The sequence below is a fragment of the Mirounga angustirostris genome, unplaced genomic scaffold, assembly GCF_029215605.1.
Source record: "Mirounga angustirostris isolate CCGP_5_RB_7025 unplaced genomic scaffold, mMirAng1.0.hap1 SCAF_3, whole genome shotgun sequence".
NCBI lineage: Eukaryota > Metazoa > Chordata > Mammalia > Carnivora > Phocidae > Mirounga > Mirounga angustirostris.
In genome coordinates, this window is record NW_026991711.1 from 69,050,145 (window position 1) to 69,068,017 (window position 17,873).

Here is a 17,873-nt window from a genome sequence, read left to right on the forward strand (position 1 = left end):
GCTTTTCTCTGTTGGAAGCACTTCTTATCTATCAGAGAGAGTCCAGACTTCATGGTGTCCTTGGGCCCCCGTGTGCCTGTCCCGCTTCAGCCCCAGTCACTCCTCCGTACTCTGCTCCTCACACTGCAACTTCTTTGTCCACGCAGACCCTTCTGCCTGGCATGATCCAACCCATTTCCTCTGGATAACAGATGTCTTTAAAATGCCACTGGGCCCTGACTGCTTCTGTGACATAGCTGTCTACCTTCCGGGCATCATTAACTGCTCCCTTGCCCGAGTTCCCAAAGCACTTGAAATGGACCTCGGGTATAGCATTCATGCTGCGCTGTTACTTGTTGGGATCTGCCTTGTTCCTGGGATTGAGAATTCCCTGAGGGCAGGAACTCTATCTTACTGTTTTTGTAACCCCAGAACCTTGCACAGGTCCTAGTATGCTTGGCCACTCAGTATTTGTTGAATTGAATAGAAATGGTTCCAAACCATGGTTGAAAACCATAGTTACTTTTTGTTTCTCCTTCTCTCAACCAATATTGATTCTTCCTATACAATTTTACATAAGATTATTCTTTCTAGTTCCATTGTCTCCGTTTTAGTTTGGACCCTTTCAGTCTCAAATCTTTATCAACACCCAAACTCCCCAAATGCCTCCACACTTCAAGGATCTCTTCATTCACGAACCCTGCTACCTCAGGGTTGACACCAAGTTGCTACTTTGATCAAATTGATCCTGGTATGTCTGAGATAAAGCTCCCCCCAATGCCATAAAGTCTCCCACAGTCTGATCCTTTCCTACCTGGTCTCTTCCCTAACACTCCCAGCCAATAGGAAAATTTTGTGTCTCAGTAGAAAACTATGCATCGCTCAGAGCTCACCTCTCTAGGGGTTATCTAATTTGAGTCTGCGGGAGCTATGCACCTTTTAATGCCTTTGAGCTATTTTAAAATTGTGCATATGATAGACTACTGATAGCAATGCCAAGGATTCTTGTCTACAGACAGAAAAAAACACTGTGCCCAGTGAAGGTTCAATTGACTTCACTCTCCCACTGTTGGAAAAAGCCAGTTTTGCCTCTGATTGGGCATTCATTTCAAAGTGCCTGACCTATAAATGGGTCCATTTTGGGGTTCTCTTCTGAACTGGTTATAACTTCCTCATTAAACACGAGTTTTTATCTCTCACCTGTGTTCATTTTATATTTCTATGAGAGTCACAATGTCGCCTCTTTTTGAATATTATCTTTTAACAATACACATCTTCTGTCTCAACTAACAGACCCATTCATCAGTCTCCAAAGATAACTTAAAATGTCATTTTTTCTGTTCAGGGCCTTTGCACATTTCCTATCCTCTTTACCATCAACACCCAGTAAAATCCCATCGCTTCTATTGTTTCAGGCACCTGATAAACTATGTCCTCTTCTAGAAAGATTTCTCTAGCCATCAGGCCCTGAAGTGTATGTCTTCTGTTCCCTGAAATCTCACAATGTTTACTGTTGCGCCATCCATGTGGCATTTCTGACACACGCGTTCCCCTGTCAGAGTTGTTTGTGCACTGCCTTAAACTCTTCCAGATCTGAAGCTCCTGGAATGCAGGGACCACATCCTTCCATCTCTGTCCCATACAGAGCTTTGTGTGTATGTACAGGTAAACACACACACACACTTTTTTTTTCACACACACAGACACACACACACACACTTTTGATAAATGTTTGCTAAAATAAAGAACTTTACCACTAGGACAATTATTCACTCATTCTACTCGAAGCCCTGACAGGTAATTTCGGTATTTAAAATAAATTGGTGGCAGTATACATTTCCAAAATGCTGCTGGCAATCTCTTCCACCTTTATTAAGTCTCATTACTAGTATGACTTTCTCACTAGCAGGGACTGAAACCATCGCTGGCTCCCCAGTACAGGGCAAAGCTTGCTGTCCTGGGGCTCACATGATACTTGGTCCTTCCACGGTGAGCTTACTTACTAGCCTGAGATTATAATTTGATCATATTTCTTCTTTGTCTCACCCATAATTGGGGGCCCCCCCAGTGCAGGCACCATGTTTCCTTCATCTTTATTTCCACCAGCTAGCATAATGCTTGTTACATGGTTGCCACATAGCAGGTGCTGTATAAAAATGGGTCAAGTTCACGAATTCATGAAATTTGTAAAAAGTGAAATTCTGGGAACAAGGGTATAAATTCCAAGCTCTCCAATGTGTAAAGCAGTTACTAGTATGATTTTTCTTCCACGAATATTGAACTTAAAAAAAGCAATCCTGTTTAGACACCTTGTCATTTATGAAACAAAAGGACTTTTTCCCCAGGTTTAACCTATACAGGGTTAGATTGTAATTAGATTAAATTAAGAGATATGAAGCCAATAGTTATATATAAAGCATATAAAAGAAAACATAAGCTTTAACTCCTAAATATATATATCTTAAAATTCAAACTGTAAAACTGACAAATTCTAGGAATATTCCACAGTGAAAAAAAAAGAGGTATACAGAACTGTAAACAGTATTCTTTATTGGGCATTTGGTAAAAACTCTACTATATGATATCTAGGAAAGATAGATAATACCTAATATCCAGTCTATGCTTCTTCCTTAGTTATAAAATACCTGATTTTTTTTTTTTTAAGTAGGCTCCATGCCCAGTGGGGAGTCCAATGCAGGGCTTGAACTCACGACCCTGAGATCAAGACCTGAGCTGAGATCAAGAGTTGGACGCTTAACCAACTGAACCACCCAGGTGCCCCAATAAAATACCTGATTTTTAGATGGACAAATGATTGCTCAAAATAAAATTTCCCAATCTTTCCTACAGCTATATGTGGCTATGTGATTAAGATCTCGCCAACTGAATATGAGCAGAAGTGGTGTGTGCAATGTTGAGACATTCTGGTTTTTTATTTTTTTGCCTATAATTCTTTTTCTATTTCTCCTTCCTGCTGCTTGGAATACAGACATAATGGCTGAGTTCTAGAAGCCAAAGTGGACTATGAGATGAGCCATACACAAGACAACAAAAATAATATAAAGATTCTAGACTGATTTTCTTTGTATTTCTTGAATGTGAGAGAGAAAAAAACTCTTATTCAAGTCGCTGTTATTTTATGTGTCATTTGCAGCCAAACCTAATATTAACTGATACAGGATCTGAGATCCCTTACCTGTTGAAAACTCCTCTCTAAATTCTCGCCACCTTAGTTTTTAGATATAGAAGCATGTTATAGAGTAAAAAGCACTGGCTTTATAGTCTGAACAAGTGGATGCCAGTCTTGGCTCCTTCAGGCTTTAGTCATATAGTGTTGGGCAAGCTGTCTGAGACTCATTCCCATGAAATGTAATATAGAGATGATGATGATGACGACGGCTTCTTCTTGGGGTTGTTGGAAGCAGTGAGTGATGTCAGCTGAGATCATGCGTGAGAAGGGGCTTCATAAATTATAAAGCATTATGTGATTTTTTTTTTTGCTTCTATTTCTAGCAAGAGAAAAATGAATCATGGGCTTGTTAAGTGGAGGAGTAAACAGGACCACCCAGGATCAGGCACTGAAAGTGCAGAAGCTCAGTTCTCTCTAGTCTATCATTCATGCCAGTGACATTTACAAGGAAGAAACTGATAAAAAACATTCTCTGAACAGGGACCAGCTGCATACTACTCAAAGGATGTACTTAGCATAGTGCCTATCCTCTGGTAAGTACTATATGCATACCACTTCTACTGTTAACCACTGCTCCCACGATCATAGCAACGGAGTCTACACCACGCAAGGTGGCATCACCAGCACGTTCTTTTCGCAGAGATGGACCTCTGTGTAAATCCAAATTAAAATCCTACTGCTTGCTATTAGAACAAGGGGAATTATATAATTTGAATGTTTAACATCAAAAGACTAAGAAAGCTTGATACATCCATGGCATTGCCAATGGAACTTCGATTGTTATAATTTGCTGGCAAAACAGTAAACGGCAGAGGAAATTGACCAATTTCCGTCAAGTTTCCTCAGGGCCGGGAGTCTTGCTATCTCTTTAAAGTGAAATAGACTTTGTAGGTTGCCTTCTCTCCTGGTTCATGTGTAAATTTATGATTTAATGATGAGAGGATAATCTTATGTGCCTTATTTGAAAGTTCTTAGTGACCATTTTACTACTGATTCACTTGCAAAGCGCCCTTAATACAGAGAGTGGTGTTACGGAGCAGTGCTGCTCAAGCTTTAATGTGTGCGTGGGTCACCTGGGGATCCTGTTAAGCTGCAGAATCTGATTCAGTAAGATCTGGGGCAGGGCGGAGATTCTGCATTTCAACATTCTGTGCAACAAGGTTAAAAGTATTATAGCTAATTAAAGTGGCAAAGTCGGGATTTAAACCTGGTCTAATTCCAAAGGCTATCCCTCTCCCACAATGCTGAAATGCAAAAATAGAGGGCTGAATAACAAGTGGGAAATTGTGTTTAAGCCAAATCATTTGGGATAACTATTATATGCAATGTTAAAATTTACAAGTATTATTTTCCCAGAGAATAAAGGAAGATACAGATTAAGCTGAAGAAAAATAAATTTTGTTTTGAGGAAAGGACAGTGATATCCTAGGACAGGAATATCTAGGATAGAATACAGAGAACATAAAATAGAGTGAAAAATTATGGATGATGGATAATAAATATTTGCATTCTTTTTTTTAAAGATTTTATTTATTTATTTGAGAGAGAGAACACAAGAGAGAGCACAAGCAAGGGGGGGAGCGGCAGAGGGAGAGAGAAGCAGACTCCCCACTGAGCAGGGAGCCTAATGCAGGGCTCCAACCCAGGACCCTGGGAACATGACCTGAGCAGAAGGCAGACGCTTAACCGACTGAGCCACCCAGGTACTCCCAGTCCTTACAGTTTTGGACCGAAGAAGTCTGGACTTTAACAGCCAGAGAACTTTCCCTCTGATTCCACATGAAAGTCAATTTCAAAGCCCTGCTGAAAGTGCATCTCTGTGTGTTCTCCATAAGACAAGAAAACCCCCACCACATTAGATCAGACTGTGGTGCATCCAGCAGTATTTTGTCTCTACCACTGGCTCCAAGTGAGGTTTTTGAAGGAGAACATGCTGTCTTCTCTGTCGTTAACTGCGTAAGTTCAGGAAACACCACAAACACATCTCTCACTTCCTCTGATGCCCTGTTACCCACCATTCTTAAACATACGTGAAGCCTATAGTTACTGAGCCAGGATCTATCAGATCCTGATTTCCTATGTTTATTACCTGCTGTTGAGAGCAGGATGCCCTTTTACTAGTCCCGATCTACTTTCGAAAGACTTTCTTTGTATTTATCCTGCCTTAAATTGTTTTTTTTTTTCATGTATCACATTCTCTATTAGACTCTAAGTTACTATACTGTCTTACAAATATTGTTTAAGTGATTTTTCTCTCACAATATTGTGAATTCTTGAAGGACTAAAACTGGTCAATTTTGTATTTTGTTGTGGTGTGTCAAGCAAATAGTGGGCATTCACAAAAAAGCTGGATGAAAATATAATAAGCTCTACTAAATTTTAGAATAGAAGTCCTTTATCTTTTCTTAGTTTCTTTAATTCTGATATACAAAGATTTAGGAAATGATCAATTGAGGGCCTATTTGTATTATTCCAACATATTCCCATTCTTTCCAGTTCAAAACAATAGACATCTACTGAATGTCTGCTTTAAGCCATAATTGTAAAAGCTGAAAGACACAGTTCCTAAGATCATATCCCTGTATCCTCTTTGAGGAAGTTAATCAATACACTAATAATGAGCATCCAACCCTTATCTTTTGTGCATTTTGAAATAAATAAAAACCAGAATATAATATGTATATAACTTATTACTACATACTTGGTCAAATTGGGGATCTTCTCCACGTTGTAGAGATTTTGTCAATGGTTTTTCCTAGAAAAAAAAAAAAGAATAATTATCAGATGCTCTTAAACAGCATAAAAAAAGTGCATTATTGTTATAATTTTTCTAATTTACTTCTCCCTTGATGGGGCAGAGGTACCAGTTTTTATTTATTTTATTTTTTTTAAAGATTTTATTTATTTATTTGACAGAGAGAGACACAGCAAGAGAGGGAACACAAACAGAGGCAGTGGGAGAGGGAGAAGCAGGCTTCCTGCAGAGCAGATGTGGGGCTTGATCCCAGGACCCTGGGATCACGACCTGAGCCGAAGGCAGATGCTCAACGACTGAGCCACCCCAGCGCCCGAGGTACCAGTTTTTGTTTATTTTTTTATTTATTATTTTTTTATTTTATTATGTTATGTTAATCACATTAGGTTTTTTTTAAACATTTTATTTTATTTTATTTTTAAAGATTTTATTTATTTATTTGAGAGAGAGAGAATGAGAGAGAGAGCACATGAGAGAGAGTAGGGTCAGAGGGAGAAGAAGATTCCCTGTGGAGCATGGAGCCCGATTCAGGGCTCGATCCAGGGACTCCAGGATCATGACCTGAGCAGAAGGCAGCTGCCTAACCAACTGAGCCACCCAGGCACCCTACATCATTAGTTTTTGACATAGTGTTCCATGATTCATTGTTTTCGTACAACACCCAGTGCTCCATGCAATACATGCCCTCTTTAATACCCATCACCAGCCTAACCCATCCCCCCCCCTCCCCTCTAGAACCCTCAGAGTCCATAGTCTCTCATGGTTCATCCCCCCCTCCGATTTCCCTCCCTTCATTTCTCCCTTCCTACTGTCTTCTTCTTCTTCTTTTTTTTTTTTTAACATATAATGTATTATTTGTTTCAGAGGTACAGGTCTGTGACTCAATAGTCTTACACAATTCACAGTGCTCACCATAGCACATACCCTCCCCAATGTCTATCACCCAGCCACACCATCCCTCCCACCCCCCACCACTCCAGCAACCCTCAGTTTGTTTCCTGAGATTAAGAATTCCTCATATCAGTGAGATCATATGATACATGTATTTTTCTGACTGACGTATTTCGCTCAACATAATACCCTCCAGTTCCATCCACATCGTTGCAAATGGCAAGATCTCATTCCTTTTGATGGCTGTATAATATTCCATTGTATATATATACCACATCTTCTTTATCCATTCATCTGTCGATGAACATCTTGGCTCTTTCCATAGTTTGGCTACTGTGGACATTGCTGCTATAAACATCGGGGTGCATGTACCCCTTCGGATCCCTACATTTGTATCTCTGGGGTAAATACCCAGTAGTGCAATTGCTGGGTCGTATGGTAGCTCTATTTTCAACTTTTTGAGGAACCTCCATACTGTTTTCCAGAGTGGCTGCCCCAGCTTGCATTCCCACCAACAGTGGAGGAGGGTTCCCCTTTCTCCGCATCCCCGCCAACATCTGTTGTTTCCTGACTTGTTAATTTTAGCCATTCTGACTGGTGTGAGGTGGTATCTCATTGAAGTTTTGATTTGGATTTCCCTGATGCCGAGCAATGTTGAGCACTTTTTCATGTGTCTGTTGGCCATTTGGATATCTTCTTTGGAAAAATGTCTGTTCATGTCTTCTGCCCATTTCTTGACTGGATCATTGGTTCTTTGGGTGTTGAGTTTGGTAAGTTCTTTATAGATTTTGGATACTAGCCCTTTATCTGATATATCATTTGCAAATACCTTCTCCCATTCTGCTGGTTGCCTTTTGGTTTTGTCGACTGTTTCTTTTGCTGTGCAAAAGCTTTTTATCTTGATGAAGTCCCAATAGTTCATTTTTGTTCTTGCTTCCCTTGCCTTTGGCGATGTTTCTAGGAAGAAGTTGCGGCTGAGGTCGAAGAGGTTGCTGTCTGTGTTCTCCTTTAGGGTTTTGAGGGACTCCTGTTCTCACATTTAGGTCTTTCAACCATTTTGAATCTATTTTTGTGTGTGGTATAAGGAAATGGTCCAGTTTCATTCCTCTGCATGTGGCTGTCCAATTTTCCCAGCACCATTTGTTGAAGAGACTTTTTTCCATTGGACATTCTTTCCTGCTTTGCCGAAGATTAGTTGACCATAGAGTTGAGGGGCCATTTCTGGGCTCTCTATTCTGTTCCATTGATCTATGTGGCTGTTTTTGTGCCATTCCATGAGCATGGAACTTTTTTCCATTTCTTTGTGTCTTCCTCAATTTCTTTCATGAGTATCCTATAGTTTTCTGAGTACAGATTCTTTGCCTCTTTGGTTAGATTTATTCCTATGTATCTAATGGTTTTGGGTATACTTGTAAGTGGGATCGACTCCTTAATTTCTCTTTCTTCTGTCTTGTTGTTGGTGTATAGTAATGTCACTGACTTCTGTGCATTGATTTTACATCCTGCCACTTTACTGAATTCCTGTATGAGTTCTAGCAGTTTTGGGGTGGAGGCTTTTGGGTTTTCCACATAAAGTATCGTATCATCTGCAAAGAGTGAGAGTTTGACTTCTTTGCCAATTCAGATGCCTTTTATTTCTTTTTGTTGTCTGACTGCTGTGGCTAGGACTTCTAATACTATGTTGAATAGCAGTGGTTATAGTGGACATCCCTGCCGCGTTCCTGACCTTAGGGGGAAAGCTCTCAGTTTTTCCCCATTGAGAATGATATTTGCTGTGGGTTTTTCATAGATGGCTTTTATGATATTGAGGTATCCGAGGTACCAGTTTTTAAATAAGAAACTCTCCCTTAGCTATTCTGACCTTAATATATAGTGTTTGACTGCTACCACGATTCTTAACATCTTAAGATTCATCTTAACATATACCTCTTTGACCAAAACCTTAAAAATCTGATGCTGTAAGTGGCCCAGAGTTCTCAATGGAAACTACATAATAAAAACTATGGAATTCGTGTGAAAAATTTTACTGTCTATCCTGGGACTTGACATACAATAAAAAGTTGAAAAAAAACTATGGCATTCATACGAAAATTTTATTATCTATCTTGGGACTTGACATATAATAAAAAGTTGAAAGTGATACACTATTCCAAGTCCCTAGATTTAGAAACAAAATAAGGTCTATTACCTTACCAGTAAAATACTTACTATGTGTAACTTGTGAATTTGGGGCATGTTATTTGACTATGCCACATCCAAATCTCTGTGGAAATAACCTGGGTAGTGACAAAGGTCTACAGAAATCATTTTTCCTAATCATTACACCTTTGTTTACATTAGGAAGCCTTAACTGACTTTCCAGCAGGGCATTTTAAGGACAACGGTTTAGCCTTACCTGTCCCTTGTTTTCCTTTTCTTTTCTGTTTTTGGTATGGGAGTTAATACTGATCCATAATTTGATTCAGGATGAGAAACCACGTAAAAGTTATATATGAAAAACAATAGTAACTTTTACTTTAGCCAATGTAGATCTCCTAAAAGACTCCATTTACATGTTGTCAATCACATAGGCCCTCTTCCCTACCTCACTTCTCCAATCTTCTCCTCCACCTGAAAAGATAATATACACCTAAGGCAGATGGGAAACCCACCTCTACCCACCCCATAGAGTCTCTGTTCCTGAAGAAATGCATGCACATGGTGGGCTCAGTCTGGGTATCTGATGTCTTACCATGAGCCATATAAATCAATTGCTCTGTCTCATTTGCAAAATATACAGCTTCAAAATGTGTATTCATCTAAAATAAAGAGAAAACTGTGTTCTTAAGGGCTAACAGACACTTTCTCTTCAAAGTATGCTACCTAGAACACACTGGTGGGAGAGTGGATACAAAAATGTTGGCAAGAACACAGAAGAACAATTAAAGAAGCACCAGATTGAGTTGCTGGCACAAAAAGACAATTTAGCAATTAAACTGTGAAGCATTTCCTATATATGCAAAGGTTATAACGTCATCCAAAGTTCTTTGTAAAACCAGTTAAATTAAAAATATGAAAATTAAAGATGTGAAAACAGGTGGTGCCAGGTTCCACAAACACCCTTGGAACAAATGCAGCATAAGCATTTCTACTCAGTATTTTATTTATTCACCACTTAACAGTAACTGGGGGCTCACAACATGCCCAAGGCTACCTGTGGGTGGGGGGGAAGTGATGAAGAACACGTGGTTCCTGCCATTAAGGAGAAAAGTCTGAAATGGATAAGTAGGCAATGACCTCTTATGACTGTTGTCTATACTCGCTCATTATTCAAATCTCAGCCCAACTGTCACTTCCTCGGGGAAGTCTTCTGTGAGTCTTCTCTGAACACCGTGACTAGCCCCCATCCCCTACCCCTTACACGCTTGCAGAGCTCTGTATACGTTTCCTTTCATAGCACTTACCATAGCGTAAAGTCACATCACAGTGTGGAATCATGTTATGCGATTACACACACATGAGGGATGAGCTAAGTGTCGTCCCCTCTAGATTACATGCTCCAGAAATGCAGGATGCTCTGGTTCTCTGACACTTAAAAAGTTACAGAGCACAGTCTTGCTTGGTGATGGCTAAACATCTGCCAAATTAATAAAAGCTCTAGGCCAACGATGTCCAGTTTCTTCAAATATGAGATCCCTTGATTTGCATGCGTGTTTTGTTGCAAGTCAAAAACAATTTTTTAGTAGACTCTTTTATTGTGGCAGAATATACGTGATGTAAAATTTGCCATTGTAACCGCTTTTAAGGGTACAATTCAGGGTAGTAAAGACATTCACAATGTTGTGCACTATGTATTTTATAAAGACCCCTTTTAATGTCAAGAATTTTCCAGGAACTCCCAACTGCAAAACACGTACTCATAGCTCCAGGCATACAAGAGAGTAATTTGATTTTAGTATCTGTTGTTTAAAAGTATAAATGACAGGGGTGCCTGGGTGGCTCATTCGTTAAGCGTCTGCCTTCGGCTCAGATCACAATCCCAGGATCCTGGGATCGAGCCCCGCATCGGGTTCCCTGCTCCGCGGGAGGCCTGCTTCTCCCTCTGCCACTCCCCCTGCTTGTGTTCCCTCTCTCGCTGTGACTCTCTCTGTCAAATAAATAAATAAAATCTTTAAAACAAACAAACAAAAAAACAATTTCTTTAAAAAAAAAAAAAAGAAATTTGGGTTTTAGGGGCACCTGGGTGGCTCAGTCGTTAAGTGTCTGCCTTCGGCTCAGGTCATGATCCCAGGGTCCTGGGATCGAGCCCCGCATCGGGTTCCCTGCTCGGCGGGAAGCCTGCTTCTCCCTCTCCCACTCCCCCTGCTTGTGTTCCCTCTCTCACTGTGTCTCTGTCAAATAAATAAAATCTTTAAAAAAAATAATAAAAATAAAAGTATAAATGACAGAGAGCTAATACTATGCCTTCAGTGATACTTTTAAAAAGTTTTGTACTATAATAACAACAGTACTTATTTTACATACATTAGAAAAAAAGGAATACATCTATATGGGAGACTAATTTACTCAGCCAAAAGATGCTTAGCACACCTGTGGATCTGTAGACTTTTGCAATAACTCAGGAGTTCATATCTTGGGAACCTTCTCTCGCTACTACCCGAAAGCCTGCCGCAGTGGGGGAAGGTGATCGTGAACCTCCCATACCCTGAAACTTCCCATGCTTAAAAGTTACTTTTTCCCACTATTAATTAGATGGGAATGCTCATGAGAATGATATTTTAAACTTACACATATTTGCATACATACGAAGGAAACACTGATATGGTAAATTGTTGCTATACACAACTCACTGGGTCCATTAGCCAAGAACTTGGGTTCAGTGCCTCAGCAAAATAAGGAAAACAATGTAAAGGTATGTTAACTATTTTTTCACAAATATGCTGTCTTCATCATATTCTTTGAAGACTTAGTTTAAATGTTCCTCCCAAGATTAAGCCCTTTCTCAGTTCTCCTTCCTCGAGCCACCTGTTAGTTGTCACATGGGACTCTGTTTGCATCTATTCTTGTTAGCATTTCCACTGTGTTGCAACTTGTCTCTCTCCCCACACGCTGAGGACATAGTTGGGACTTATTGCCAGGGTTTGTTAAATGACTGAATATATGTCTATGCACTTGGAAAGATAGCTCTGGGCACAGAGAATCAAGCTCACATTTCACCATTCCCAAGTAATTTCTTTGCATTGACACAGATTTTATCAGTGTCAGGAGGCTTAAAAGTAGACCTGGGGAAAAGAGTATCATGCTGGCTAAATAAAAAGTAGAGAAAAAGAAGAAAGTTAGGGAAGGAGGTAGGAAGAGGGAAGAAAAGAGAGAAGAGGAGGGAGGCAAACATGCTCCAGCTCAGAAGAGTGCCATATGAATACAGAGCGAAGACCAGGAAGACTCAAGGTAAACTGTAGAGGCATGCTTCTGCTTGAGGTTGTCCTGCAGGAGACCAGCTGCATGGAATCCAGAGTCTAATAATCCAAGGTCTGCATATTCAAGACATCCTGGTTCTCAAAGAGCATTAAGTAAGTAGTAAAGTGAAATCGACACAGAATAAACAAGGGGTAAAGAACAAATAGAAATAGACTATGGCAAAGGAGGCTCAAAATAATGGTCTCATTCATCTAATTAGAACAGTGTGCTTTTACATTTTTTAAAAATTTGTTTTTTATTTCAATAGCAATTTTACTTATTTACTGGAAATTTGTTAATTGAATTGAATGATATGTTTATTTTTTTTTTTTTAAATCATTGTGAAAAAACTTAACTTTGGGGTGATGGATCCTTGAAAATTCTTAGTGGTCCAAAGCTGAGAGCCTTAGCTTTACCCAAAAGCTCCAGCTCACTGGGGGACACTGAACAAAGAGCCAAGCAAACCAAAAACACTGGGAGACTTGGCCTTGAACATCAGTGACTGCTAACAGCACAGAAAAGAGCTAACTAGACATTAAGTTCCTTCTCATGAGAGCAAGCACTATGAAATAGTCTTGACCAAAACAAATAAAACCCCCCACCAAACCTGAGTCTGACCAAGCCTCAGAGGCAATGTCCAGTTTTTAGGAAATATAGCAGTTAGAGGAATATGTTATAGTATGCCAAAGGGATGCAATCAATAAAATCCAGACTGAAAGAAACTCTGAAGGAAAGAAAAGTGTTTTTTTCAAGAAATAAGTTGCAACGGGGAGAAGTAGCGGCAGGGGTGGGGAGGGAATCCTGCTGATTTTTTTAAAAAGATGATGGCAATGTGAGAATCTTAGCTTGGAAAAAAAAAAAAAACCGTTAAAAAAGTATGATATTCATGAGACTATTGGCAATTTGAACACTTTTTGTCTATTTGATGATGTTAAGGGATGACTGCTACTTTTTTAGTTGTGGTTATGATACTGCAGTTTTGTTTAAAAGAGAGTATCTTTCAGAGATACATGCTGAAATATTCAGAGATGAAATAATATAGTTTCTAGTATTTGTTCAAATAATATTCAGGGGAAATGCAGGGAGTGTGTAACAAATTGGCTGTGAGCTGGTAACTGTTGAAGTTGGGTTCATTTTATTGTCTTTCTACTTCAGTAATGTTTTAAATTAACCATAAGAAAAACAAACACAAAACAGGAGAACATGATGCATCACTTCTCTCATTGCTTAAATTTTTTCTTTTTATAGTATCTCGCTTTTCAAGATAGTATAAGCTACTTCTTAAAACTTATTTTAATAGCACTTACCCAACAATTTCTCTTTTCCTAACGGGGTTGCAGAAGGGACCCTCTCCCCATTGCTTTGCATTTACAGATAGGATTTGGTAGCAGGTATCTTGCCTGCTGTGTGAGAAGCAACACACAGTTCTGTGTGCACTGCGGGCTTTTCTTTGAATTTGCTCCCCGTGAATCAAAGAGCACTGCTGTCCTCACCCATCCAAGAGGGATTTTCTCCTGTTGTGAAGAATCTTGTAAGGGTTTCGAGTATTTCCATAAGAAAAGAGAAAGGTCTCTATTTGTGCTTCTCACACCTTGGGAAGTTCTTCCCTCCCTGTCCCTCCCCTCCCCTAAGAAAACACAAACTCTGAAAGCTCTTCTGTGTCTTGTATCTCCCTGAAAAGGGCAGAGGAAGGCCATTGACTTCTCCCTCAATTTCCAAACAATTTCAGTGTCTGCTATAGCTATATTCTCCCTTCTAGTCTTTTCACACTCAGCCTCTCTATAATCGAGAGGAGAAAAGACGGCCATATGAGGCAGAACAGGGGCAGTTAGACAAGTCTAGAAAAGGCTCATGTATCAAAAGGTGTTCTATTTGTGGGATACAAGGGGCTTATTTAAGAAATCATTTTCTGTATCTGAATGTTTAGGGACCTAAAAAAAAAAAAAAAAAAATCCCAAATACGTCCCATACAGTAGGACTTCACTAATCTAAAAAGATCCAAACTATTGCCCTCAGAGATATTTCAATAAACGTGTAAACCAGCAATGTCACTAGAGTTAATATGAGATTATTTAATTTGTTAAATACATCACCAACCTTGCTTAAGATGCTCTTTTAATCTCTTTTAATGATTTTAGCAGTTGGACATAGTGGTTCAGTGCATGGGCTTCGGAGTCAGAGACTCGAGTTTGGATCCTAGTTCCCCTTATTTATAAACATACGAATTTTACTTAACCTCTGTAACTTTCAGTTAACTTTTAGGTAAAATAAAGATGAATAATACCAACCTAATCTCAGAGAACAGAAAGATGAATAGCTTGGAGTACTCAGTAACCGACAGTCATCACCATTATTGAAATTCCTTTTAAGACCATTATTATTGGAATTAGATCAGATTAAAATATGTAACCTCTTTCACAATGTTTAGGAGCTGAAACTAAGTTCCACCTATTTTTTTTCAGGGTAATATACACTCCCACTAACATTATTTAAGCTTTAATTTTAGCTTCCTGGAAGTTTCTAAGTATAACTAGAAAGCCGTATTACAGAGAGTAGGAAAAAATAAAAATTATAAGGAGTAATTGCTTTTCTCTCTTAAAAAATAAAAGTCTAAGGTTATTTTAGTGATTTTAATTCTTAATATGTAATTTAGAGGAAACCTTTTAATTTAATGGTGGGATGGTTTAAAAAAAAAAAAAACAAAAACAAACCACCACCAAACTTCTCAAGTCTTGACATGACAGTGTTTTTGATTATAAGAACAAGTCTTGGCATAGTTGACTCAGGATTCTGATGCTATCAGCAGTGAAATTTTATAATCCACATGTCTGGTCTGAGTAGCTAACAATTTTCAGAACTGAACCACCACAAGTCGGGTCTCCAGAACACAAGGAGTGGGGGTAGCGAGCTGTCCCATCTAGTGGCGATAGCTCCTCAGAGCAGGGAGCTATGGACTCGACTGTTGAAATGCCACTAAAGCATTTCATCCAGAGCCCACAGCAGCAGGCACCCTACTTAGTCTGAACTAAAGAAAAACAAGGTTCAAAATATCTTTATGTTTTTTTTATTTAAAACTTTCTTTTTTTTTTTTAAGATTTTATTTATTTATTCATGAGAGACAGAGAGAGAGAGAGAGAGGCAGAGGCAGAGGGAGAAGCAGACTCCCTGCTGAGCAGGGATCCTGATGCGGGGCTCCATCCCAGGACCCTGGGATCATGACCTGAGCTGAAGGCAGACGCTTAACCGACTGAGCCACCCAGGTGTCCCCAAAATATCTTTATGTTTGATACATATTTTTCTCTTCAGATATTATTGGTGCAGCTTTGAGTCAACTTTGGAGACAGATCTAAGGAGTGAGCCTGAGAACTCACAGTTCTGAGTACCAGACTATTTCTCCTCAAAAGACTCCCCCTACATGAAGGGCAATCAGGGACCCAGGGGGTCTGAACTGCCCTGAAGATACACTCTGGTCGTTTTGATTTCCTGTCAGTATCACTGAACTTACAGCGGGAGACTGAGCGGTCTTGAGGTCGGTCTTGGTTTGTCCACAGGTAAAAAGGGACATCACCCCATGGCATCCTCACTGGGTTTGTGGTAAGACTAATCAGCAGGACTTGGAACGCTTGGAGATGTGTGGAAGAAGGGTGCTTGTGGAAACTGACACAGTATTCTGTTCAGTATTTAAGATTAATTTTTTAAAGATTTTATTTTTTTATTTGACACAGATATTCTGTTCAGTATTTAAGATTAATTTTTTAAAGATTTAATTTTTTTATTTGACACAGAGAGCGAGAGATAGCGAGATAGCAAGATAGTGAGAGAGAGAGAGAGAGAGAGGGCACTTGAGCATGAGCAGGGAGGAGGGGCAGATTCAAATCTGGAAGAATATTTTGGCACTTAAAAAAAACAAACCTAAAAACTCTCAAGAGAATCTGTCCTATTTGCAGCTGGCTTTGCAAATTTCAGTGAAGCCTATTTCTTTGGTAAGTCCAACAGTCCCAAGTTCAAATCCATTATTTGAACAGTAGAGGGGAAACTTCAATTAAACTCAGCTACCAAGTTAATCTTCATTTTAATTGAACAAAAGAGCAGTTCCCACAGGCATTTTTTTTTTTCTTTTTTGAAACAATGGCAGCTACCAAGAAATGTAGGATATCACCTTCACTCATCTGTTTTTGGGTTACATTCTATTGTGTTGGTATTTTGATTTTTTTCTGGTCCCAATACACTGCACTAATGTGCATGCTATGTCCATTAAATGGACATTCAGTGCATGTGGATGGACCTTACCCTGCCTCGTCTGGGACCCTGCTCCATTAGCCAGCTCCTCAGTCCCCCCAGAGTCACCCTCCCCCTTTGGTAGGTTCTTTCTCTCTGTTATCAACGTGCTTAGACCTTTTCATTGTAGTGCCTGCCTTGACCACATACCCACTGTTTTCTTTCTATACCCTTCTCATCTTTAGTTCTTCAAGGAGTGGTCTATATGTCCTGTATCCCCTTCCTCCCCTATTCTTTCTTCAATCCCCTGCAATCTCTTCTGTCACCACTAAAAACACTCGCCCTAGAGTCACCAGTGATTTTCTAAATGACAAATCTGGTGGCCATTTTTCAGTAGTTTTCTTTCAGATCTTTCAGTTGCAATGAGACTCCCTTTTGTTCACTTGAATCACCCCATTCCTCCACCTTTTCTTCTCCCACTTCTTTAGGCATCCCTTCTCTGTGTCCTTCATAGGCTAGCTAGTCTTTCTTCGAAAATGTTTATATTCCCCAGGGCTGTCCTTGGAGACTTGAAATCAGTCATGTTCTAATTTTCTTCTGTCACCACACACACACACACACGCACACACACACACCCTTCTCAGACCCAACCAAATCACCTCTCATCAAAAAAATCCTATTTGCCCTTCGAGGTTCACTTATCTCACCACACTTTTCCTGATGACTCCTATGAGAAGTGACAGCCCTGTTTCACTCTTCAGTAGCTCTTCTGGTATTCTCTAGCTCTTGGGTACCCAACCAATGTCATCCTAGTTATTCATGGACATATCATTTCCCAAGTAGATCAGAGCTTGGACTTTAGAGTCAATCAAACTAGGATATGAATTGGGGTATTAACCCTAACTACACCACCTTTGGTATATCTTATTAAATCTCTCAGGTTCAGCCTCTCTGACTAAAAATGAAGGAGGCCATGGGTCTAGGGGTTAAGAGGAAGAGTCCCAGAGTTAGATGGTCCATGGTGAATGTCCGCTCCACCTCTTGCTAACTGTGTTCTTTGGACTAGTTACTTAAATTCCTTGTATGTGAAGTGGGGTAGTAAGAGTAACTACACCTTATGATGTTGGTTTGAAGATTAGGTGGGTTAATATTATTAAAGCATTAAGAACAGTGCTTGGCTGTATGTAAACACAAACTGTTATTATTTTTACCCACCTTCTAGGGTTAATGTGAAGATTAGTGTGCCTGAAATATGACAGATGAGCAAAAAATGGCAGTCATTCTTCATCTTTCTTTTTGTATAATACACAGCATCAATCATTTATACTTGGAAGTTGGAAAATACTATCTATCTCTATATCTATCTGTAAGCTATTATCAAAAATACCTTATAAAACATACATT

At 39.5% G+C, this 17,873-nt stretch overlaps 1 protein-coding gene across 8 annotated transcripts in view; it reads right to left on the reverse strand.

The window, feature by feature from the left end:
• The window catches only part of FRY (FRY microtubule binding protein), a 348,688-nt gene that overhangs the window by 184,874 nt on the left and 145,941 nt on the right, over nt 1-17,873 (reverse strand). For all 8 annotated transcript variants that reach the window (XM_045869273.3, XM_054506292.1, XM_064586228.1 and 5 more), the window contains one exon: nt 5,871-5,924. In XM_045869273.3, the coding sequence (XP_045725229.1) occupies nt 5,871-5,924 (54 nt within the window). The remainder of the gene's footprint in view (nt 1-5,870; nt 5,925-17,873) is intronic.